At 54.0% G+C, this 24,017-nt stretch overlaps 2 protein-coding genes, 1 long non-coding RNA gene and 1 other non-coding gene across 7 annotated transcripts; 2 read left to right on the forward strand and 2 right to left on the reverse strand.

Moving 5' to 3' along the window:
- Positions 1-4,734: 4,734 nt before the first annotated feature.
- LOC125987961 (uncharacterized) lies at positions 4,735-7,775 on the forward strand. Its single transcript, XR_011088247.1, has 5 exons — positions 4,735-5,070; positions 5,420-5,578; positions 6,309-6,464; positions 6,825-6,949; positions 7,132-7,775. It is a non-coding gene; the product is annotated as an uncharacterized protein (transcript).
- LOC137840984 (uncharacterized) lies at positions 7,772-8,549 on the reverse strand. The gene is made up of 2 exons (XR_011088250.1): positions 8,053-8,549; positions 7,772-7,907 (listed from the first exon to the last, which is right to left on the reverse strand). It is a non-coding gene; the product is annotated as an uncharacterized lncRNA (long non-coding RNA).
- Positions 8,550-8,581: 32 nt separating this feature from the next.
- On the reverse strand, positions 8,582-14,863 carry LOC125987935 (monocarboxylate transporter 2-like). Of its 3 annotated transcripts, none has more exons than XM_049752570.2 (5): positions 14,719-14,863; positions 11,128-11,382; positions 10,844-10,987; positions 9,362-10,023; positions 8,582-9,284 (listed from the first exon to the last, which is right to left on the reverse strand). In XM_049752570.2, the coding sequence occupies exons 2-5, from the start codon at positions 11,373-11,375 to the stop codon at positions 9,088-9,090; spliced, it is 1,251 nt and encodes a 416-aa protein (XP_049608527.1). In that variant the 5' UTR covers positions 11,376-11,382; positions 14,719-14,863; the 3' UTR covers positions 8,582-9,087. The 3 variants fall into 3 exon arrangements, with proteins under 3 accessions (XP_049608527.1, XP_049608525.1, XP_049608526.1); XM_049752568.2 differs by having other exon boundaries at positions 9,362-10,186; XM_049752569.2 differs by having other exon boundaries at positions 9,362-10,186; positions 11,117-11,382.
- A 207-nt stretch (positions 14,864-15,070) lies between these two features.
- Positions 15,071-23,397, forward strand: nfascb (neurofascin homolog (chicken) b). 2 transcript variants are annotated; one of them, XM_049752516.2, is made up of 26 exons: positions 15,071-15,208; positions 15,273-15,378; positions 15,463-15,653; positions 15,821-15,943; positions 16,123-16,341; positions 16,445-16,556; positions 16,973-17,160; positions 17,240-17,371; positions 17,457-17,603; positions 17,890-18,001; positions 18,081-18,244; positions 18,616-18,763; positions 18,930-19,054; positions 19,158-19,259; positions 19,327-19,524; positions 19,615-19,685; positions 19,811-20,033; positions 20,118-20,233; positions 20,453-20,663; positions 21,131-21,253; positions 21,318-21,491; positions 21,565-21,696; positions 21,765-21,834; positions 21,919-21,933; positions 22,019-22,054; positions 22,620-23,397. In XM_049752516.2, exons 1-26 carry the CDS (start codon positions 15,121-15,123, stop codon positions 22,852-22,854), a joined length of 3,561 nt encoding a protein of 1,186 aa, XP_049608473.1. In that variant the 5' UTR covers positions 15,071-15,120; the 3' UTR covers positions 22,855-23,397. The 2 variants fall into 2 exon arrangements, with proteins under 2 accessions (XP_049608473.1, XP_049608474.1); XM_049752517.2 differs by having other exon boundaries at positions 21,922-21,933.
- Positions 23,398-24,017: the final 620 nt, after the last annotated feature.

Consider the following 24,017-nt stretch of genomic DNA (forward strand, 5'->3'; position numbering starts at 1 on the left):
ATGTAACAAATCAAGACAGTTATCAAGTTACGAACGCCTGCTGAGGGAATCCCTCACAGGGATGCCTATGCATCACGCAGGGAAATCCCTGCACTGACTCATCCTCGTTGTTATAAATCAACGCAGCAGCGCTCATCATACCAAACACTCTGAGTGAGGAGCGGGCCTTAGCAGACATCGGCATAAAAAAATAAATAAATAAAAAAAATTAAGAAAAAGCAAAATCGACCAAGATGTCAGTTTACGCGCCTCTTTTTTTGCTGTTGGCCGCTTGTGCCTGTTGGTGCGCGCCTACCGCTCCGAAGAAAGATCCCTGCGCGGAGGTCAAGAGCAACTCTCTGCTACTAAACCAGCTCGCAAAAAACGCACTCATACAGGTAAGGAGATGCTCGCTCGCTCGTCTTTAATACGCGCATGCCGACGGACGGACGGAGAAGTGCAGTTGTCAGTTGTCAAAAGAAAGCCAGCCTGTTTTGAACACTGCTTTGTCACTGTCTGGCAATAAACAGATTGTGTTTTTCAGGCGCGGAACGGATCGACCGATAACGCCAATTTCACATTCGCTGCGGACTGGATGGAGGCCAAGGATAAATGTGATCCTGAGACATTGCGCCACAGCCCCACTGTAAGTAAGCAAGCAAGCAAGCAAGCAAGCAAGCAAGCAAGCAAGCAAGCAAGCAAGCAAGCAAGCAAGCAAGCAAGCAAGCAAGCAACGATACTCACCGTGGCATGATTGCACTTGCATATAAAGTAAGAAGGACTTTTTGCTCCCTCCGTTATTTTGCTGCACTTCACTTCCAACAGCCGTGCGCCAAAAAGATCCTCAAGGTGCTGAGCAGTTACGTGACGGCGCTGGACAAAGTGGCCAGGTTCGCAAGTTGTTCAGAGTCCGTTTCTCGCGTGAAGCTGACGTCGGAGGCTTTGCGCGAAAGCGTGAGCGCGTGCGTCCAGCTCAACAATGTGAGTGGCCTCCAGAAGCATTTCGCCGGCCGGTGCAAGTCAGAGTGATCAGAGAGGTACATGTTTGCAGGACGTCCGCAAAGAGGTGGAAGAGCCTCGTCCTCGTCCTGATGATGTCGCGTGGCAAGAGGAACATCTGTGCTACTACACCCTGGAGCGACTCTTTTCCTTTTCCCTTCTCACGGCCCGAGTGTTTGCCGTGGGCCATCCGGCCGCTCACTCGCAAGGCTCGGCTCACGTGTGCAAGTAGAGAAGAAGGAACGGCATGCACCGGCCCGCCCGGTCACATGGTGCCTCTTCATCGCCAAAGTCGTCTGTTTCTTCATACTATATTTATTGTATTTATGACTATTTATTGTTTTGTATGATCCCTACTCAGCGTCTGATAAAGAAAAGTGTGCCTTAAATTGGCGGGTGCTGCATGTGTGTTCTCCGAGTCATTCGTCCCCCAGCGCAACCACCGCCCGGCCCGGCCCGGCCCGCCTTGACTTTTTGTTAACCACACTGTCCAACTCTAATTGTCCGTCCGTCCGCCAGTCCGTCCCTTTTCTTAAATCGGGGCGACAGAAAACAGAACGCGGACTGCGCTTAAGTCGCGAAGCCCGTCCTTTGTTCAAAGACAGAGAGTGAGAGTATAGCGAGCTGAGCCGAGCCGAGCCGAGCCGAGGTGTTTCCCCCCAAATCTTTCTGCCGTTCCGAAGCCATGCACAGCTAATTGGTGGCACGCGCGTCGCAGATTGGAGTTCCCTCACCCGCCGATGATGCATCGCTCATTCGCTCACATTTCTAAGCAAAATGTGGTATATGGTTTTTGCTGCTTCGGTGATCGGTGGCTGTTTCCCGACGAATGAGCACTTCAGGGACCCACGGCTGATTGGGAAAAGATTTTATTCAACCGATGTCAGAGTGAAGTCTTTCCAAAAGTTGAGTGGCCCAAGGCATCGATGTAAAAAAGCCCCCCCCCCCCCCCCCCCCCCCCCCAAAAGGGGGAGCGAGCGAGAGCGAGCGAACCCGCGCTAGAGCGAGCCCTGGAACCCACGAACGACCCCCGCTGGCACAAGAGCCCCCCCCCTCTTGTCAGGCCCGTAACTTTTATACCTGACAAGAAGCTGATGTCACGGCTTTGGGTAACAGCTGTAGTTTTCAATCTACTAGTTTACTTCAGTCCTAAAAAGGAGATCTTGACCAGCGCTGTTGGTGATGGACGACAACAGCCACTTTACCTTATTATAGGATTGCACACATTGCTGCAACTGAATTCTCCCTGGTCACGGACAACTGGTCCTTCCATCTTCTACTAAGTACTTATACATTACTGAAACTAAAGCTTCTCTGTACAGCAAATATAGTTTGATAGTCTTACTACTACTAGTGGATCATCTAGTGCAACATACAGATACGCATAAAGTTCAAAATTCACTTCAAAACAATGGGGGAAGGTTTCTTGTTTTTTCTGCTTTTGTTTTGTTTTTTTGTTGTTGTTTTTTAAGAGGAAGCGGGAGCGCCCGCCGGTCGGCCGGGCTCAGTGCCAAGAAGACGTATTGCCGCTCGACGAGGAAGTTTGACTTCATTCAAACGCCGATTATGTCCTCCTTGTCGTCAGGGAACATCACAACAAAAACAAAAGGCTCGAGCGGGATTTTGAACAACTTTTTGCCCGACAGCGCAAAGAATGATTCCATCCATCTGAACGGGGGGAGCCCCTGATCCCAGGTCACACATGATTGATTGATTGTTGACTGATTGGTTAACTGATTGATTGATCGATCGGTTGATTGATCGGTTGATTGATCGATCGATCGATCGATTGATTGATTGATATGATTTGCATCAGGCTTACCTTCATCAGCTTTGTGTCTGCCCTGCAAAAACACCGCGAGTTGCTAGCAAACTCAGGTGCGAACACTACATGAAAAGAAATGGACAATACGTATGTACATGCCGAAAGAAACAAATCAAATGTCAGGCAGTCCGAACAAGGACCGCAGGTGTCCGTGCTTGGCCGGGTTGTGCAAACGCAATCACATCGAACGCGCGTGAAGGAGGATGGGGTGTTGTTTGCCGAGTGCGTAGCCTCCCAGCAGCATGCGTGGAATAAACGAGGAAGTGACGTCATTGTAGCCACGCTACAAAAACTACTCCAAAGTTTTTGACACACCGAGGAAATGAACGCTGACTCGGGCAAGCATTTTTGGGGCTTTTCAGTTGCTGATAACAGGGCCGACCGGCCCTACTGTTAGGCGATTTCGGAAGCCGCCTCGTCAGGTGAAAGATTTCGCCCCGGCCGGCAAGCATTTTTTGCCGCCCACTCCAGCGCTCTCTCTCACTCCCCCACCCAAAGACGGAAAACAATAAGACTGGGGGCGGGGGAAGGGGCGTTTTTGGAGGTTGCCTCGGGCGACAAATACCCTGCCTGGCTGATGATGTCACAGATTATTATTATTATTTTGTGGTTGGTTTTCACCCTGGTACTACAAGTTCGGGAGTCGCGGGAGAGACTGTGCTGGGGATGCTTTGCTACTTTTCGGCAGTGTACGGGGGATAATAAAGCATGTGCGGAAAAAACACACACACAAAAAAAACAAGAGCGTGGACCTGGCTGGTTGAAGGCAGGATCTACACGCATAGAAAAAGATCTTCATTTTCTCCATACATGCTACTGGGATTCCACACAATCGGCAAGCAACATATAGCATCCGATTCCCACCTCATTTTGACGTTTTGTTTGTTTGTTTGTTTGTTTGTTTGTTTGTTTGTTTGTTTGTTTAAGTCTTCTCGAGCAAACAGTCATTTTCCCACGTCGGAAGGAAGGAACGCGTCGCGGAGAAGAAACCTGAAAAATGTCGAGCTCGGGCTTTCTTTTTTGCGTGCCCAACGTTCTTGTGGCTTTTTACGAACAACAGCGACATCTGTTGGCAAAAAGAAACCAATGCAGACGATTCATGCGCTTGCCTCTGACAAATCCATCGAACGTCCGCAACTCCACATCCATGTTGTGGAAGCAATGCAGCCGAGAGAATTGCCACAAAATGAATCAAATAGACAACTACTACTAATATGAATAATAATAATGCACCCGATTTATATAGCGTTTTTCTGGTCACGCAAAGACGCTTTAGAGTGGATACAATATTCATGCACTCACACGTTTCCACTCGTGGTGGTGGTGGTGGTGGTGGTGGTGGTAAAGATTGTAAATAGCCACAACTGCCCTGGGGCAGGTTGACGGAAGCGAGGCTGCTAGTGTGACCCTCCGAAGCGTCATCGGTACCCTTTTCAGTTTGGTCAAGTTTGTCGCATGGGAGCCGAGGGAGGGAGCTTCCGCGTCCTTTCAAAAGTTTCCATGATGAGGCGAGACAAACTACATGGTCGGAAGTCATTGTTTTGGGATAGCTTTGATTGTGGCTGTTTTCCACATGGCCTACGCTAAAGGGCAACTGTTTGCACATCGCTCAACGGAATAGGAAGACGTCACATCGTCACAACAAGGGCTCCAATGTGATTTACGGAGAGACAACTTATTCCGCACTGCATGGCCGGCTCCCAATTTGGGGAGTAACAACGTCCGCAATCACGCTGTAGTCATCTTAATCCTAACCAAGTCTGAAAGCCCAACGAGGTGCACGCACTCGCGCGCAATGTCTTCGGCGATGACAGCAAATGTGCGCTCATGGCACGGTACAGGTGCCCTCCAAAGCTCGATGCAGTTTCTCGAACCCCGCCCCGCCCCGCCCCACCGCTCGGTGTGGTGCCGTACATGCACGTCAACACGCCTTAAGCTTCTTAGACGCTCGCTAATGAAAGTGGGCGCACATTGTGCGGGGGGACAGATGGCTCCTGTCTTGATTAAGTTCTCATTTTGCCGCTTGCAGAAGCTGGCGGGCTTCATCCCCGAGGGGACTAGCTCGTGTGTGAAACGGCGCCTTGCCGCTTGACTTTTCGGATTATTTTCCCTCCTTTTGTCTTGATGCAGCCCCAGCCAGGCGCCGCACGCGCGCACGTCTGCCTTTTGGCCGGAAAGGAAGGGGCCTTGCGACGGGATCGCTTTCACTGAAGCAAGCCGGAGAAGTAGCGCGCCGCACGTTTTGTTCCCGAGGAGCTGGGGGAAAAGTGAGTCAAAGGCCACTTTTGGTCACAAACGGGAAGAAGACGTGTCATTGAATGTCGCCTTCATCTTTTGTGGACGTTACAATGCATCGTTTGTCGTCTCCTGCTTCCAAAGCCAAAGTGTGTGTGTGTGCGTGTGCGCGTGCGCGTGTGTGCGCGAGACAAATGCACGTGCGCAGGCCGGAGAGAGGCAGGCGCATGCCAGCGATGCGCGTCGCACTGAGCTCCGGGATTGACAATCATTGCCATTGCGCAATAGACACGCAACCATATTGGGCGCTCAAATCGGACGCTTCGAGAAGCCTTCTTGTGCATGCTCACAGCATTTGTTATGTCCCTTTTGTGTGTGCAGGCGAGATGAGCTCGGCATTGGTTTTGGCAAGGCCACTCCGTTGGGGTCTTCTCCTCTTTTGTGTGGCGAGCTTGTGCGGTCGGCGAGGGTCTGCCGCTGTTGCTCCTGCTGGTCCTGCTGCTCCTGCTGTTGGCAACCAAAGCTCTCGAGGCGAGGCGGGTACGTGACAGAGCCGAGCAAAAGCCGGCCCCTGGGGCTCATTCGGCCTACCGGCCGGCCAGCCGTCACCTGGCTGGCTGCACAGGGGGCTGCCTGCCTGCCTGCCTGCATGCGCGCAATTCCCTCGGCTTCATCGCGCTGCCTGCCAACCGACGACGGCGCTTGACGACAGGCAGGCAACTCATATTTTAGACATACAACATAAAACGTTTCGCGTGAAGCATTGCTTAACTATAATGACGACACACAATGAAAATAAATACTGACCACTTTGGCCTGGTCCAAACAATAGCAGTCTTCGACAAATTCTCCAGTCAAAACGGGAATTAGAAAGTTTCCATGAACGTACAAAGTCATTGGACAAACCAAAGTTACTTGCAAGTTGCAACGATGCCCCGCGCTTGCGGCACTGCTACTTAGGAGAAGTGCGTATACATTCCCGCATCAAGTTAACAATGATGTTGCGGCACTCGACCTTCGGTTGAACATTTCAATCTAAAACACAGTATTTGAGAATAAAAGAAGATAAAGTCAGCAGCCGTTAGAGTCAGTAAGATGGATACGCTCGCAAGCATGCATCTTCCGATGCCCCTCATCCACACGGTAGCGCTGTAGCTTCGACAAGGCCTTTATTTGCACGAGCACGTCGGAACCTTTATCGAGAAAGACCGCACGGAAATGCCACACGATCGAACAACCAGAAAATGACGTTGCGCTTTCCTGTCGCAAGGCTCATGGAAGGAGAGGACCGGGACTTGCCAAGTGGTGGCGGCTCATCGTTGCTGCAACAAGAACAAAATCGAAGAACGCTCCCAGACGGTCAAGTGTTCCTGTTTCCAAGGACATGTTGCCGGAACAACAAGAGCACAGCCCTCTTGTGTTGAAGGTCATTCTGCTCATCTTGCTACCATTCAAGTTGTTTTTTTTAACATTATGATGATCAAATCTTTTCTGATTTCACAATGGGTTATCACTATGAGCAGTTTCTTCCTCCCACTTCCAGCACCTCAACTACAACTTCGCCAAAAGTATTGTCCAGTCACACGTTTTTGCCCGCTATATTGTTTCCGTGGCCACTCCGCTGCCACAGAAGCCAAACGCCAAAGACCGGAGAACTCGTACAAACGTAGCAGACGGATGGCTGGACGGACGGATCCTAAGAAAAGACATGTCTTTCTGCTATGTCCTGATTAAAAAAAAAAGACATGTCTTTCCGTCTGTGTCCGTTCCCCCCCCCCCCCCGCAGCCTTCATCGTGCGTCAGAAACGGTGGTGTCAGATGAAGCCGTGCGCCCAAGGGGAAGAGTGCCGAGTACTTACTGACCTGAGCGGCTGGTCTTGCATCTCTGGGAACAAGGTGAAAACCACCAAGGTGAGGAGAAGGCCTCGTCGTCCCCACCGCCAAACGCAATGGCAGTCCAGCCGTCGGCTTTTGTCACGTCGGTGTCTGGCTGCGAGGATTGCCGGCGTTTTGTTTTTAGGTGGCACGCTAGCTGCTTGGTCCAATCGCAGCAAAGCCATACCGCTCCAGTATTGCCTGCGTTTTGTTTTCAGGTGGCACGGTAGCCGCCTCGTCCAATCGCAGCAAAGCCATCCGACCGGAGTAACTCTGGACCCCGAGGCCACAAAGAACACACTGGGTGGATGAAACGCCAGCCAGTCAAATGGAGTCAGTCAAATTCAGTGGTGCGGACAGTGGGTGACTCAAATCGGCCACAACAATGGAACAACGCACTTGATTTTGGAGTCGGCCTAAAGCGGCTGCAGTTGCTCCAGCTGCTCGCTCGCCCGTCACGCTGATTCTGGGCTCCCACTACATTTTACACTTCACTATTTGTGTTTGTTTTCCCATCTTCAAGTGGGCCGGCCAGCTTCAGCTTACTTACCACTGTCTTTGACCTAGTTTAAGTATGACATCTATGTATGCAGTTTGTTGACTGACTGCCCGCTATAGCCTTATGCAATTCAAAAAGGTGCAGAACATTGTAAGCTGTATCGGCCGGCTCACTTTGTGATTGCCCTGTTAAATCAGAAAAACAAAACAAAACAAAAAATCGTCTGAGCAACAAGGCAAGGCCCCAAAAGGGCATAATGGATTAAAAAAAAAAAAAAAACACAACTTTTGGGTGTGTGGAGTTTGTAATTGACATTCAAATATTTTGCGAGAAACTGATAAAGGTTGTTTCCTTGAAACTTTTGAGTTTGCCCAACTTTTTTATTATAATTTTGACCAGTATGCCTAATATGAGTGTTAAAAAATGAAGAGAGAGCAACGGCAAACTGACACCCTATTGCTGTGAACGACGGGATGTAGAACGCCGAGCGGTAAACTGCAGGAGAGAGACAAAATGGGACAAGAGCTGAGAACCACATTAGCCACCATCAAGACTGAGCATTAAAGAGAGCACAGGGACAAATCATATGCTGGATTATCATTCAAATGATTTACAAGTATGAACTCTGCCTGTAGCATACCTTCGTACCTCTCGAGCAACGCGCAGCGGAGGCATGTACTTTACGTAACACGTCCAGCTCTCTGATTGGTTTACCACCCAGGCTAACCCTAACCCTAGCAAAACGTCACGTCCTCTGATTGGTTCATCGGGTCTACACATGACGTCTCCATCTTGCGTCGCCGTGGCGGCGTTTACGGATTTGGGTCCACACGAAAGGCGCACCATACTAAAGATTAGCTTGCGAGACAGAGCGAGCAATACCATTTCAGTCCATCTTATGAATGAATAATCCATTTCATGAAATGTTCTTTTCTGTCACTACGTCTCGGTGCTCTCGGAGCCCCCTGGTGGTGGCGACGTATGCCTTGGTCCGGCTCTGAGCGGCGCGTTTGTTTTGAAAAAGGGACAGAAAGAAAGGCCACGCACAGCACACGGAACAAGCCATAGTTAGAGTTAGCAGCGTTATTTCAATAGAAGACGTAATAGTGTGTAGACAGAACCAAATGACGACCATCACAACTTGCAGTGCCTGCCAATCAACACATTGGTCACACTTGTTTTTTATTGGGCGCATCCGTTCAATAGAAACAGCAAAAACAGCACTTCCTGTGCACCGTCCTTCAATATAAAGGTCCCAATATACAGAGCACACACCGATACAGATATTCGGCATAAATGGGGTCGGTCATTTGAGATAGAAATGTTTTTTTAAAGTCCCAAAAGTCCCAATGATCATCGTCACACACACATCTGGGTGTGGTGAAATTTGTCCTCTGCATTTAACCCATCCCCATGTGATTTTAATCCATCCCCTGGGGGAGAGGGGAGCAGTGAGCAGCAGCGGTGCCGCGCTCGGGAATCATTTGGTGATCTAACCCCCCAATTCCAACCCTTAATGCTGAGTGCCAAGCAGGGAGGCAATGGGTCCCATTTTTATAGTCTTTGGTATGACCCGGCCGGGGTTTGAACCCACAACCTTCCAGTCTCAGGGCGGACAGTCTACTACTAGGCCACTTTGTGGAAAAAAAAGAAAAAGTCCCTTCTCCGCACAGCGTCAAATTCCTTCCGGTTTGAGTTGCAGCGCCTCCTGGCGCGGCCTCATCTCTGCAGAGAGTCCCCGCCTCTGCTCCTCGTCTGCTCGCTTGTAGTTGTAGTAATGCATGATGAAGAAAAACACACCGGGCAGCAGCATGAACGCGCCGCACGCGTAGTACATGTACTTGTAGTCGCCCCAAACGTCGACCAGCGCTCCTGAGAGACAAAGCAGAAAGTGGTGACAAACGTGGCCGCGGCCGACGTCCCGGCCGGCGGGGCGCTTCAGCTCCCACCTGAAAGCGGAGGGCCCAGAAGCACCGGGCCGCACTCGATAAGGGTGACCAGTCCGACCGCGCTGGAGAAGCGTTGAGCTCCGACCAGGTCCATCAGCACTTCGAAGAGCAGAGCGCAGACCATCCCGAAGGCCGTGCCGAAAAAGACGGCGTAAAGCGCCAGGCCGGCGTAGCCGCGTGCCAGAGGGCACAAAAGGTGGCACGCCCCGTTGTAGCAAACGGCAAAGCTGAACAAATACTGGATCCTGGGCCGGATCCATTTGCTATTAGCGATCAAGCCCGTCGCCGGGCGCACAAACATGTCCACCAGAGCAAAGATGGAGAGCAAGAAGGCTGCCGAATACTCATCCACGCCCAGATGCTTGGCATACGGGGCGAGGAAAACCACCGGCGCAAAGAAGCCGAAGAACATGAGCACGTTGCCAAGGAGGTAAATGAGGAAGCCCCGGTGGCGGAAGAGCGACGCGTCGAGGAAAGCGCCAGGCCGGCGTCCCGCAGCTTGGGCGTCGGCGGCGACTCGCTCGGCCCGGCGGCTCCGGCTCGGCCGTTGCCGCTGCTCGCTCTGCGCCTCGGCTCGGGCTTGGGCGGCGTCCACGGGTCTCATCAGAGCGCCGGCCACGCAGCAATTCAGCACCAGGGCTCCCAGCACCAGGAAGCTTCCCCTCCAGCCAAAAGAGTCAAAGAGAAACTGATTGAGGGGCGCCAGAGCGAAGAGAAATACCGGGCTTCCCGTCATGGCCAGCCCGTTGGCCAGCGGCCTCTTGGCGTGGAAGTAGGTGCCGACGATGGTCAGGGCCGGCTGCAGGTTGAAGGCCAGGCCCAAACCTGGCGGAATGACAGCGGGCGGGCCGTCAAACGCACGCACGCACGCACGCACGCACGCACGCACGCACGCACGCACGCGCAGCCGGCCGAGCGGGTGGGGCTGGGCGCAAACCGTTTCTTGACCTTTTGGTGCTAGCGCGGGACCTTGCGTGTCATAGAGATGAATCGATGCCAAAGGTCACGGCAAGCCTGTGGGTTGACTTTGGTAGAATAGGCCTCCTTGGCTGGCAGGCGCATGTGATTAGCTACGTAGCTATGCCGTTATATCGCAGTAACCCTTCTCTCGCTTTCCCTTCTCTATGACACTCTTTGCACATACGTAGAAGTTGCTCTCAGTCAAGACTACGAGGTCACGCATTATCGATCACACAGGCTAGGCAGAGGGCGGCCCAGAGTAGTAGAAGAATAGGGACCTTGGTGGTGGGAGTTAGACCTTCTTGCGCAATCTGGCAGAGAAGGTTCCACAGCCGTGTATCCGTCTTTCTGGCATACCTGAAATAGTTCAACTGTGAAGGCTGCCCCCTGCTAATGACCGTTAGCATAGCGAGCATTCGAGATAAAGCACTGGGACGATATCTGACAAGTTTGGCCTTAGCACGAGGTTGCGCTCAAAAGGATGCGGGACGGCGGCGAGTGGCATTTGAGAGTGTCGCTTACCTCCGAGGACTCCCACACACAGGTACAGGTGGAGCATGGAGGTTCCAAAGGAGGCGAGCACCATGGCGGCGGAAACGGTGAGGCCGCCAACCATGACCACGGGTCTGCTGCCGTAGCGGTTGACAAGAATGCTGCTCAGTGGCCCTGCGCGCGAGGGAGGGAGGGAGGGATTAGGGAGGCAGGGAGAGGCTTAGGGTCAGGGCCGCAGGCCGCTGCCATTTGCCCACTGCCATTTGCCCGCTGGCATCGAGAGAGGGGCCCGACTCGACTAACCCGCTGCGTACATGGACGCCAGCATGAGTGAGGACACCCAGGCGATCTGGCTGTAGGAGACGGAGAAATACTCCTGGATTTCCTTGTAGTAGACGGTGAGCGATTTGGGGAAGGCGTAGGCAAATCCCACGGAGATGAAGGAGGCCGCCACCACGGCCCAGCCCCAGCCTCCGTCCGGCGGATCCACTGCTGCTGCTGCTGGTGCTGGTGCTGCTGCTGGTGCTGCTGCTGCTTTGGTCGCCGCCGCCGCCGCCGCCATACGAAGGCTGCAAGGAAGAGCAAATGTTGCCAGAGCGCGCTCACCAAAAGCGCAACGCTTTGGTGTGGAGCGAGCGGCTGTATGTGAGCGGCCGGCCCCTGCTCAAAGTAGGGCAAGTAAGCAAGCGGGAGGCAAGCCAACGGCTGAAGGTATTTTCAGCTGTTGAAATGCACCCCTGCCTGCAAACTTGAGCCACATCTACGTACGTGGGAGGGTGGACGTTTGGGAGGGAGGGAGGGAGGGAGGGAGGTCAGGGAGCCTTTGCGATTGTTCTCCTCTTTATTTTGGACCGCCGTGGGCTTTGCTCTTTCTTGTTGAGCCGCTGCGTCTATAGCCGCGCACAGGTCGTAAGAAAAGGAAGGGCGGAAGCTGCTTTTGAACCTCCCGGGTGCCACCGGGTTCATCCGTTCCAAAGTCCGAGAAAGCAATCTCGGGATTGCGCTCCTGCCTGCCACGCTTTGTCTTCTCCTGTCATTCCAAGGTGCAAATGGCAAGAAGCAGAAAAGGAGAACACGTCGGTCTGTCTTTAGTCAGAAGCGCTCCTTTCAGTCGTCGTTTTTACAAGGGGCGGGCGTGCAACAGATCAATACGAATGATGAAAATAATAATAAGACCTTGCAAATCCAAGATGGGCTCCTTCAACTTGAACCAACGCACAGCAGATATATTTGGCCGTAGTTTCAAATGTCACTGATGTCACATGGCCACGTCACTAATACCGCACACGCTACTGGAGTCTGCGAAAACATTGTGCTCATTACAAATGGACAGAGGTCTCTATTTCCAACGTCAAGAGAAAGACAAGAAAAGGCTTTTTTCGCAGATAAAAATCAGCGGCGGCCATGTACTCGTCTAATCTGTGTTTTTGAGAAGGTGGAGTTCATTGCTCACTGCATGCGTGCGTGCGTGCGTGCGTGCGTGCGTGCGTGCTGGATGTCCCAATAGCGGCCACAGTGGCGTTGGCTTGTGGCAAGATATCCCACTCAGAAACATTTCACAAACGTTGACTTGTGTCCAACACATGGGGTGCACAAGCACGTGCTCACTCATCCACCCAGCGTGTTTCCTCAATGGCCCGCGTGCGCGTGACCTTCAGCCTGTTTGCTTTGACTCCACGTTGGGCCGGGCCGGGACAGCCCCCTCGACGGACCGGGACAGAGGCTTAGGGGACAGCCCCGGTGCTGGAGAGAACGGGCTAGCCAAATCATTCCCCGTCATTCTTCGGAGCAAGTTGCTCCAACTGTCATTTACCATCTACGCCACTAGATAGAGCAACAATATCAGGGGGGAGAACCCAGAGAGCTAGCTGCTTACGGATTTTCAACCAAGCCCTAACCCTTCACGGAAAGAATTACTTGCCTAACCCTCACCCTCTTTCTCAAAAAAGGGGGAGTTTTTTTCCTAACCTATCACTAAGTATTTTTTTAACTAGGGCTACATTAGCATTGTCAGCCATAGCTTGCTGGTCTGAGCTTTAGCCTCACTTTGCAGCAAGGCACAACTCCTCCTCCTCTTAAATTGGCTTTGGCCTTTTCCAGTGACCGCTGGAGTTTTCTTAACCTTGGAGACAGATGCGAGAAAAGTGCTTTGTTTCAAAACGAGTGGACGGACATGCACGAATGATCCCCCATCTTCAGAATAACTTTCTTTTTTTCATACCATTGTGTATTGCCACATTTCATCGACCTCGCTGGCTCGCTGGCTCGCTCGGTCGGTCGGCCGGCTATGCGCGGGCCAATGCTTTTTCATTGAGTGAGATTGAGTCCAACCGGTGAACTTCTAATCCCGCCCACGCGTCTCCAAAGCTGAGACATCATGTCCACAATAGGCTGTCTTTCTTCCAAAACAATGGTCGATTGAGTAAATGCTGCATGGTGCCAGTCACCGTAAAGATTCAAGGTCGGACTTTGCTCCACTGAAAAGCAAGACCGTATCATGGGAAACAAAGGAAAAACGCGGTCGTCTTTCAAAGGAGATGTAGTCCAATGGCCCCTCTGAGCCTCCTCGGCCTGGATGGCTTAGATGCTCGTGACGCTGCCGAAGAGAAGAAAAGAGGGCTCCGCTTCCCACGGCATCTAACAGGAAGGAGCGCGGGGCAAAGGTAGGACAGTCAATGTAGAAACAATTCATACATCCTGCGACATCATACCGCAGCGTTAGCGTCGGCACGCCGGGGACCGCCCTCGTCGTGCCTGCTTGGGATGCCTCCGAGGTCAAGAAGCGACGATGCCGCCGGATCCAGAAGCGCAAACTGGATTGCGCCTCACCGACACAACGTCGTCCCCTTATTCAAGAGCGAGCCCGGTGTGGCGCGACGACCTCAATGTTTTTTTTTCTCAATTGCGTTTAACAATGTGCTCACGGTACGTCCCCATATGGAGTGCCGTTTCGCCTCATTGGAAGACACGGAATAAGGAAGGCTGCCCACTAGCGTTGGTTTGAATGGCGCGTCGTCGTCTTCTTCCCAGGCGCCGTCGGCGGGCGAGGACCTTTCCGGTCGTCCGTCGCAATCGGTGGCGATTTGATGCTAGCACCGCTGGCTATACTTGACAAGCGGCTTCAACTCTTCTCGCAGTTTGAAGGCGTGAACTTTGAGTTGACGAGACGAGACAAGGGGCATTTGGACAGCATTTGGACTCGGCCGATCGATTAGTGAGGAACCGGCTTGACGTCATTGACTTTTCCGTCGCCGGGCCCGATGGCGCGGATGGACGCGCCTTTTTGACGCTGCGGCGTGGTGACGGAAAGGGGTGATTCTTGATTCTGATGATTCCTTTTGTTTTCGGAAAGGGACGATTCGAGACTCTGACGATTGAGGATTTTTTTTTCTATTTCATCCATCTGAGCTGAATGACGAAGAGAGAGTCGGTGTTTTGGAGTGTCACGGGACACACGCAAAGTGTATGTGGGCCAAACAAAGCGTTGCTTTCACAGAGGTCGAGAACAATGGAGCCCACGTTTGGAGGTCACGCACGCACGCACGCACGCACGCACGCACGCACAGCGCTAGCCATGCAGCCTCCCCCGTTTGGCCACGTCACGCGCGTTCTTTGGCATGCATTGAGGGGAGCTTCCTTTTACGCTCTGTAAGAGACAGTGACTCTTTGCAGGATTACACTCTGCATCAGACCAGTCCCCCGTGGAATGTGGATTTGTCCGTCGGTCGGATAGCCAGGGGAGCCGCCAGACGAAGGTAGGCCGCAGATCGCAATTAGCTTTCAGCATGCATTATATGGCCAGAAGAATGTTGGCCCTTTGTTTTATTTTGCTTTTACACATACAGAATTGGTTATGGCCGCAAATCAAGAAAGTTGATCCAAGTAGCAGATGACGGGACACTTACGTTGTCTTAAGAGGGGCCTCGGCCGATGGCTCGCTTTCTCAGTCTCGTATGAAAAGGCCTTTTGCTTCATCCCGCCCAAAACCTTTGCACCGCCGCACAACGGATCCATCGCTCCTCAGTTTACTCATCCGCTTAAAGGTTTTTCAAAGCTTTTGGAAAACTCCTCGAGACTCACGTCAACAGGCCTCAGAGTGAGTCATATCCACCCATACAATAGCTGTTGATTACTCCATAGCAAAGAATAGAATGCCTTCATTGTCCTCGTGCGGCGCTGACGGCCAGAGTTGCAAGTGGCAAATGCGAGCGCTCGCTCGCTCGCTCGCTCGCTCATCGCCGTTGCGTGTGTTGACAGAAGAGTCGGTCGGTGACGAGTGGTGAGGCCCCTGCCTGTGCCCGCTAAAGATGGCCACCCGGGTCCAAGCGGCGGCGGGGGCGGCACTCTTGATGCTTTTGGCCCAAAGCGCTTGGCCTGTGGACATCCCTCTGGAAAGTGAGTGCCTTAGCTTCCTTCCTCTGCTGTTCTTTCACGACGACTCACGTTCATTCTCTGGCAGTCCGCCAACCGCCGACCATCACCAAGCAGTCGACCAAGGAGCATATCGTGGACCCCAAGGACAACATGGTGATTGAGTGCGAGGCCGAGGGCAACCCGCATCCCATGTAAGCTCGGCCCGTCGCACCTTTGCCACGTCCCGGCCACCTCTGACCGCGCTCTCTTCTCCCTTACTCCCCCGCCTTGCAAAGCTTCTCTTGGCGGCGCGACGGCAAGTACTTCAACGTGGCGCGCGACCCGCAGGTGACCATGCGCAGACGCTCAGGGACGCTGGACATCTCGGCCCGGAACGATCCGCAACAGTATGAGGCAGAATACCAATGCATCGCCTCCAACCAGTACGGCTCGGCGTACTCCGACAAGATCAGAGTGCGACTCTACAGTAGGTCCGATCCGTCCGAGGTCTTCTTCTGTTTGAGGCCGACAATGAGGCAGACCGCTGGGGGTTGGGGGAGTGGGCGGGGGGGGGGGGGGGGGGGAGGGATCGCTCAACGGATACAGAGAGCCGAGCTGACGCGCGTTTGTGCTGTGCGCGTTTACGCTGTGCAGGGGCTCCCGTGTGGCCGAGGGAGATCGTGGAACCGGTGGTGATCAGCGCCGGCTCACCTTTGGTGCTGGCCTGTGACCCTCCGGCGGGGCCGCCTAAACCTGACACCTACTGGATGTCCAGCTGTAAGTGTGGCTGCTCAAAGTCCTTTCCGCCGCCAACCAGTTTGGACTAATGCGGATTCGCCCAGCTCCGCCTTTGCACCAGAACATTAGCGCACTCCAGAGCCAAGGCGCCTTGTCGCCGAGGCGCCAAGGCCACTTGGCGACAGGTCAAGTGAGCTGCCCGCCGTCTTTCCCGTCAGGCTCCTACGCCAGACCCTTTAACTGGCCAATTCAAACAGCGTTCCCCAGCATGCGCGCCGTGCGGCAGGACCATCGGGTGTCGGCGGGGCTCAACGGGGATCTCTATTTCTCCAACGTGCTGCTCAACGACTCGGCCTCCGACTTCTGCTGCAGCGCCCGCTTCCCGTACAAGAACGCCATCCAGCAAAAGATGCCGGTGGTGGTCAAGGTCGTCAGCAGTGAGTAGGAGTTCCCGGGCGACGAGTTTGTCGCTCCCGTTCTTTCGCCGCTGATAGCGCGGCTTGTTGGTTGGGTTCTCCACCCTTTTTGTTGTCCTCGCAGCCCGAGCAGTGGAGGAGGCCGCCCCGACCTGGTTGTCTCCTACAGGTTCATCCAGTTCTGTTCTGGTCCTGCTGGGAGAGGAGCGACTGCTGGAGTGTATTGCCGCAGGAGTGTGAGTGTGTCGGCGTGCGTGTTTCCAAATGCTCACAATCTTGCCACATCCGCAAGCGTGAACTAGGCCCAGATACGTAGCCGTTAATTACTCGAGTAGGACGATGGAAATTCCGTAGCCGGAGAGGATTTTTCAGGCAAGAGGAACGACAAGCCGATAGCAAAAGCGGAGCTTCTCCTTGATTCATGCGGTCAGGCAATAGGGTCAGATCTCAGGTCCTGTGTCAGGTCTTCACTAAAGGCGGAAGGAACCCTGTCTGACGAGTGTTGCTTTGGCTCGTCCCACGTCGAGGGCTTTTGTCGCCCTCTCTCATCTCACCAAACAGGACCGACCCCATACGTGCACAATAGTCATTGTGAGGACGGACATGGTAAGCTGAGTGCCAGATTTTTCATTTGTTCTCCATCATTAAGCAGGCCCACACCTCATATTAGCTGGACCAAGAACGGTGAGGACTTGGCGGAGAGCCCTCGCCTGAAACTCCGACACTTCAACAAGATGCTTCGAATGCCAAAGGTGGGCTTTGAGGACGCAGGCGAGTACGTCTGCACCGCCACCAATAAGATGGGCTCCATCCAGCACACCTTTGCCGTCACGGTCAAAGGTGAGAAGCGTGTTCTGCGGGGGGGATCCCTTTTTTATTATATTCAATCTATTCTTACCACCCTGGGCGGGCCGGGCAGCGGCGCCGTTCTGGTTGGAAAAGCCCCGGCATTTAGTCTTGGCTCCCGAGGAAAGCGGGCGCTTGGTGTGCCGCGTCGACGGCGCTCCTCATCCCACGGTCAGCTGGTTCATCAACGGCGAGCCCATCGAGGGTGCGTTTCCGAGAGCGAGGCACGCGCCGCATGCGCAAAGCTCCCAAAATTCATCCTCCCTTTCCCGTCGCTTTCTTTTGACAAGGCGCCGCCGCGGCTCAAGCCAACAGACGGGTGTCGGGAGATACTCTGAGCCTCAGCAGTGTGACGGCAGCAGACACGGCCGTGTACCAGTGCAACGCCTCGAACCCGTACGGCTACGTATTGGCCAACGCCTTTGTCAACGTCCTGCGTGAGTAGCCGGCCCGGGCTTTGCCAACGAAACGGCCAGCGGAGGGAGGGCACTCGGCCTCCTCGGCCATCTCGGTTCCTCGGCCGTCCTTTGTCGACGGTTGTCGGAAGGAGACTCCGACTGCGGCCGGATGAGGGCTCCGGAGCTACTTTGGCGGCCATCTCGATAGCTTTTGCTCAAGTGAAAACAGTCTTTGTAGATTTCACTCCTGTTGTCACCTGCTTGACTTCTAGCAACCTTGCTAAAGACAGCATTGCGGTGTTGATGTGTTGGTGGCCTTTCCCAGATGCAACGCCCCGCATCCTCGGGGCCAGGAATGAAGTCATCAAGGTGGTGGAGGGACGTGGTGCCTTTTTGGACTGCCGCTACTTTGGCTCTCCGCTGCCCGACCTGCGATGGTGAGCGGACGGACGCAGGCGCACTGCGGGAGCGCCCGTCCGTCCGCCGGCTCTGATGAGCACGGGTCCCCTCGCGCAGGTCCAAATACGGCCAGGGGACTCTGGAAGGAAATCGCTTTAAGACGCATAGCAACGGCACCCTGGAGATCAGGCGCACGCAGATAGAGGATCAAGGAACATACGCGTGTGCGGTCAGCAACGTTGCAGGGCGAGACGAGACTCAAGTCCGAATTGAGGTCAAAGGTAAGCGGCGCAGCCTCTGTGCGATAATATCTGACATCCGACTGTCTCGGGACGCGGTGGACAAAACCACTGCATCGGCTAAACTCTTGACTTTGAGGTCGACCGAAAGGGGAGACAGACGGTGGGAACGCAGCCCACTCTCGGCCTTGTAAAGCCATCGGTCGTCCTTAGCTGGAGTGCTAACTGTGGGCTGCAAGATGATAAGGAGCTCCCGTGCTGACGTTTGCACGACGACGACGACAACAGCACCTCTCTCTCGCCTTTGTAATAGTTGAGATGGCAAAACGCTGCGCGAGTCGTCCCTGTGTTGTGGCTGCTCGTAAGAAGACGTTTGCGCAAGCCAAGAGCTACTTTCTCACATTTGTACGCAGAACCCACCTTGATTTTGAAAAGGCCGCAGGATACCAGAGTGATCCGTGGAAGCGAGGTGCGTTTGGAGTGTGCCGCCAAAGCGGACGCAACCGTTCCCATCACCACCGCTTGGATGAAGGACGCAAAGTCCGTCTCACTTGGCCGGAGGTCTGTGTGTGTGTGTGTGTGTGTGTGTGTGTGTGTGTGTGTGTGTGTGTGTGCGTGTGCGTGCGTGTGCGCCTGTGTGCACATTCAACTCCAAAACAGAGGCAATGATACGGCAAGGTTCCCAAAGATCTCTTTCCCTATTTGTTTTTGGTTGTGCACATGATAGAATATGGCTGGATGAATCCAATCTAGTCCTCGGCAACGTAAACAGAGGTGACGCCGGCGTCTACACGTGCCACATTGAAAACGAACTGGAGCAGAAGTCTGCGTCGGCGCGCCTGATGGTGCTGGGTACGAAACGGGGCTTGCCGTCAACTCGAAAGCTGTCGCTCCAATAACCGATGGCGTCGTAGTGTCGGGCCACTGAGCGGTCTCCGCGTGCATTTGTGTGCAGACTACCCGGATGCGCCCACGAAACTGGAGCTGTCGGATCCGTACGAACGGAGCGTGAGACTTACTTGGGTCCCCGGGGACAGCAACTTCAGCCCCATCACGGGTAGCTGAGCTGGAGCCCGCCGTTCCTCCAGGAATGAGTGGCATGACGGACTTGTCCTTCTCTTCAGAATACTTGGTCCAATATGATGACGACGACTGGTTACCTGGAAAGTGGAAGAACTTGTCGACGTACCCCGGAAGCCTCAACTCAGTCATTCTGCACCTGACACCTTTTACGTACTACCAGTTCCGCGTCATCGCCGTCAATCAAATTGGTGCGAGTCGCCCGAGTCGTCCGTCGGTGCGATTCCAGACCAGCGGAGCACGTGGGTTCCGTACTCCCTCCCGCTGGGGAGCTTTCTGTCGTTTGGTTTGGTTTTGTCCGTGTTTGAAGAGCTCCCCGTTTCCATCCGCAGCTCCGGACGTCATCCCAAAGAACGTGAAAGGAGTCGGAACGTGGGGAAACAACATGGAGATCAGCTGGGAGGTGAAGGCGCGTGCGTGGCTTTGGTGTGGGCACCCTGAAGGCTCGGCTCGGCTCAGCTCGGCTCTGCACCGCCGCTGGCTGGCTGGCTGGCTGGCTGGCTGGCTGGCTGCGCTCTTTTCTTTCAGCCTCTGACATACCGGGAGTGGAACGGGCCGCACCTCAAGTATTTGGTCTGGTGGCGGAGACGCGACTCCAGAGAGGAGTGGAAGAACGCCACCACCAAGTGGCTCAAGTATTATATCTACGACGCGGATACGTTCACGCCCTACGAGCTGAAGGTTCAGGCCGTCAATGACTTTGGCCTGGGCCCGGAGTCTCCCGTTGTCATCGGTTACTCCGGGGAAGACCGTAAGTCCCCGACGCTGCGGCAACGCAGCAGCTCGCCGCCGCTGACGACCATTGATAGCGAAGGCTTTGCGGCTTCTGTCCAAGGTCCCGTTAGCGCGCCGCAGAACCCGAGACTGTCGGATATTCAGGCCACCCGGGCGACTGTGCGCTGGGACCCGGTGCCGCAAAGCTCCCTTATGGGCCAACTGAAAGAGTACAAGGTGTGCTGTCTGCCACTGCTGCCACTGCTGCAACTGCTGCCACCGTTCGCACACAGTACAAATCCAACGGACACCTGCCTCGGCCATCTTTTTCCGTCTTTTTCCTGCAATACTACTTAATATTGAATCCCACAAATGACAAGCGCTTGCTTCACAAACTGCGCATGGTGTGACTTTGACCACACCCGCCCTTCCTGAAGAATGCTGTGGGCCTTGCAGGTCTACTACTGGAGGGACAGCAGCCAGCTGAGGTGGCTGCGAGTCAGCAGAGCCACCAGGTCCCGAGCCTTCGCAGAAACCGGTCCCGAGCCTTCGGGGCTCCTCACCGACCTGCTCCCCTACAGCAACTATAAGATGTACATGGTCGTGGCCAACGGTCGCTACGAAGGGCCGCCCAGCAACTACGTCCACTTTTCCACACCGGAAGGAGGTAGGGAACGGCTCGAGCGGCCCGCTTCTTTCTCTCGCTTGCTGTGCTAATAGCAGATACCAGGAGACGGGGAAGAAGGTCCCACCCTCAACTCCAGGTTTCCCACTCTCACACTCTTGGCCGCTCGACGAGGGGGCTACGTCACTGCGGGTGGCTCGACGCCTTTCGCTCAAATCAAAATGGGCGTCGCGGAGAAGGGAAGGTTCACAGCGAGGCGACGGCACGGCTCCGGCTACCTAGCTCGTCCCGTGAACCGAAGACAGGGGCTGTTTGGGCGGACGGCCATCCGCTTTTGTGTTCCGTTGCAAGCATTGTCTGCAATAATAGCCAACGTAAAGACGGACCTGATTGCTAGCTTGCCTTGCGCGTGCCATTGGAAGTGCTCATCTGCGTTGGCTTTTCCAAGCCACTTCATGCACCGGCGTTACGCTCACGCGCGTCAATCAAGGTATCCGCTGTGTCTCCAGTCCCATCGGCTCCCACATCCTTCAGGATCCGCCAGCGACACCTTGACAGTATCTATGTGGACTGGGAGCCACCGGCGGAACCCAACGGAATTATCAGCGGCTATTCCCTCAAGTACCAGACAGGTGAGGCACCAGACTTTGGTGGACCTGTCGCATTCCCAAACTGGGACTGGCTCCGCTTCCACAGTGAACGCCAGCAGGGGAGAGGAGCAGAGAGTGGAAGAGTTCCCGCCAAACGTCACCAGTTTCTCGCTGCGCCGAGACGACCGCTACACCCGATACCGCTTCTCTGTGGCCGCTCGGACCCGACTGGGTTTGGGCCCGTGGCATACGGAGGAGTCGCCGCACTACACCACCGAGAGTAAGTCTCGGCCCGCCGGGCCTCCGATGTGATGTCCGACGTGGGCGTGACCGTGTCCTTTGGCCGCGGGCAGTCTACGCCCAGGATCAGGTGGACGTCTCCACCAAGGGCTGGTTCGTCGGCGTCATGTGCGCCGTGGCCCTCGTGGTGCTGACGCTGCTCGTGGTGTGCTTCGTCAAGAGAAGCCGAGGGGGCAAATACCCAGGTGCCTTGTCGCGCCCGCGGACCCTCCCTTCGCCGGCCGACTCCCGACTGTCTTTCTTTGTGTTGCAGTGCGGGAAAAGAAAGCCACCGCCTTAGAAGCTGTGGACGACGTGGATCAAGACGGCTCCTTCGACTATCGGTACGAATGAGCGGCCACCACCTCGTTTCTCGATTCTTATCTCTCTTTTGTTTTCTTCTTCCCCTCAACCCTTCTGGAAACAAGCAGCTCTCTGGAAAGGTAGGACAATATCCCATCGGTGGTGTCAGAGCCTTGGATTGTGTCTGTCTGCGTGACTCAACAAGTGCTGTTTTCTCTGCTCCAGGCTGGCCCGTGTCACTGCTCTGCCCTACCCACGCTGGTTTGTGCTCTTTATTGGACTCTATCCGCTCGACAAAAAAGTCAACGTACTTCCGCATGCTCTGGATGCAATTAAGAAAATGAAATGGGAGTGACGGCCCAAGAGTAGATAACTAGTTGCCATTTTCGTCAATTAGAGAAGTTTGCTGACTTCTTATGGCGTCGATTGGTTCTAAGCTCCACCGCGGCCTCCACACAAAACATCAAAAGAGATTGGTGTATTCTGAAACTTAACTCTCTCAAACCTCTCTAAAATGTATCTGAATGCGTTCTAAGCTACCATCTTAGCTCCTGAATTAGGCGCAGTCTTACCCGTGATTCTAATACAATGTTCTATTCGCTCTTTGCTCCGTACCGCTGCCTACTGTGGACAAACAGTGGACACGCTCTATTCACGTAACCCTCCCGTGATAACAAACACACACCACACAGGCTCGCCTTGGTTCCGTCAGTCGTCGGCAAAACGACCGTCCGTCCGTATATATATATATATATATATATATATATATATATATATATATATATATATATATAAAGTATATATATCTACCTTTTTTGACCTGCAGGGAGGAGGAGAGGGGGCTTCAGAGAGGACCACCTTCGAAGGAAGCCGTGATGAAAAGGTGCGAGAGCGACGATAGCCTGGTGGACTACGGAGATGGCGGCGGAGAAGTGCCCTTCACTGAGGACGGCTCGTTCATTGGCCAGTACACGGCGCCAAGGAGAGACGTGAGGGACTTGGACTTTGGCGGCAGTTTGGAGCTTCATTCTCCACTGAACGCCATCTACTCGCTGGCTTGAAAGAGCGGCAGGTGTTCTCCAAGCAGCTTTTGAGGGGGCACCCGTACGAGAATACACGTCACGCGGGCCCTGCCCATGTGGGCCGCCGAGATCCCCGATGACTTTATCATGTTGATAAGACAAAAGAAATGCAGGACAGAAAGATTCCATCACACGTCTCTTTTGTGTCAACATCCATCGACAAGCGTGACGCCTTGAGAGCGCCCGTACCGAGCCGCCGGAGATATAGATTTCAAAGACTAACTCTCGCTTCCCTCCCGCCGCTCTCGTGGCAGCTTGGCCGTAACTTGTTGTAACCTTCCACTCACCACAGAAAAATGTCTAATGTCCATCGCTTGATCCTTGTTCCAGCCAATATCAATGTCTGGGTAGTCAAACCTGTTCCATTGTATCCCTCCCTTTCCAAACTTCAAGTGGGCCGCCCTACGCGCGTCGACACTAACCATCTCTTGTCAACTTGACGCATCGCAGAGAGCGAACCGTGGGCAATCGGAACGATTAAAAAGATGGCCGAGTGTATAAAACAAGGCTGCAGAGGGTCAAGTACTGTTGTGCTCTGTCCACTGAAAGCGGGCCCAGCTCAAATAGCGGCCATCACGAGCGCTTTCCACCTGAGACCGAAACAACGGTGAGTGACGAAAACCTCTGGAAAAAAAACGAGAGAGAGTACGTTCGTTGACGAAGCCGACCTAGCGGTCATAACTGAAATCAACGTACGTACGTACGTACGTACGTACATCATGGAGTAGGCAAGGAGGCCAGTCAAAGCAAGAGAAGGCTCACAGCAAAAGCTTGAGCTACATACCTAGCAAAGAGGGCTACGCTAACATGCGAGTTGTGTCGTAACGTCATGAAAAAAAAAGAATGGCGAGTACGTAGCCAAGGCCAAAAATGGCGACTTTGTTGCTGCTTGACAGAAACCAACGGGCTCAGACTGATGAAGGGGATGAAGCTGGCATGAGAACCTGTCTGTCCCGTAGCATCGAGGAAGCGAAAAAGGCATTCACTTGCAAGATAAGCACCCGCTTCAAAGACAGCAGGAACGCACGAAGCCTACGGCAGGGCATTCGGGCCATCCCGGACTACAAGCCCGCGCCGCAGAGCTGCGAGAGAGCAACATCCCTCTGCTCAACCATCTGAACCGCTTCTTTGCTCGCTTTGAC

The sequence above is a fragment of the Syngnathus scovelli genome, chromosome 2, assembly GCF_024217435.2.
Source record: "Syngnathus scovelli strain Florida chromosome 2, RoL_Ssco_1.2, whole genome shotgun sequence".
In the NCBI taxonomy this organism is placed as follows: Eukaryota; Metazoa; Chordata; class Actinopteri; order Syngnathiformes; family Syngnathidae; genus Syngnathus; species Syngnathus scovelli.

Excerpts from the sequence above, each read along its gene's own strand:
- LOC125987935 (XM_049752568.2), bottom strand. The coding sequence starts at position 14,827 with ATGGATCCGTTGTGCGGCGGTGCAAAGGTTTTGGGCGGGATGAAGCAA. Across the intron at positions 10,187-10,843 it reads GTGTGTGGGAGTCCTCGGAG|GTTTGGGCCTGGCCTTCAAC; the intron begins GTAAGCGACACT and ends TCATTCCGCCAG. Across the intron at positions 9,285-9,361 it reads TCTGGGCCCTCCGCTTTCAG|GAGCGCTGGTCGACGTTTGG; the intron begins GTGGGAGCTGAA and ends TTTGTCTCTCAG.
- nfascb (XM_049752516.2), top strand. The coding sequence starts at position 15,121 with ATGGCCACCCGGGTCCAAGCGGCGGCGGGGGCGGCACTCTTGATGCTT. Across the intron at positions 20,664-21,130 it reads CTTTTCCACACCGGAAGGAG|TCCCATCGGCTCCCACATCC; the intron begins GTAGGGAACGGC and ends CTGTGTCTCCAG. Across the intron at positions 21,492-21,564 it reads GCCGCACTACACCACCGAGA|TCTACGCCCAGGATCAGGTG; the intron begins GTAAGTCTCGGC and ends GGCCGCGGGCAG.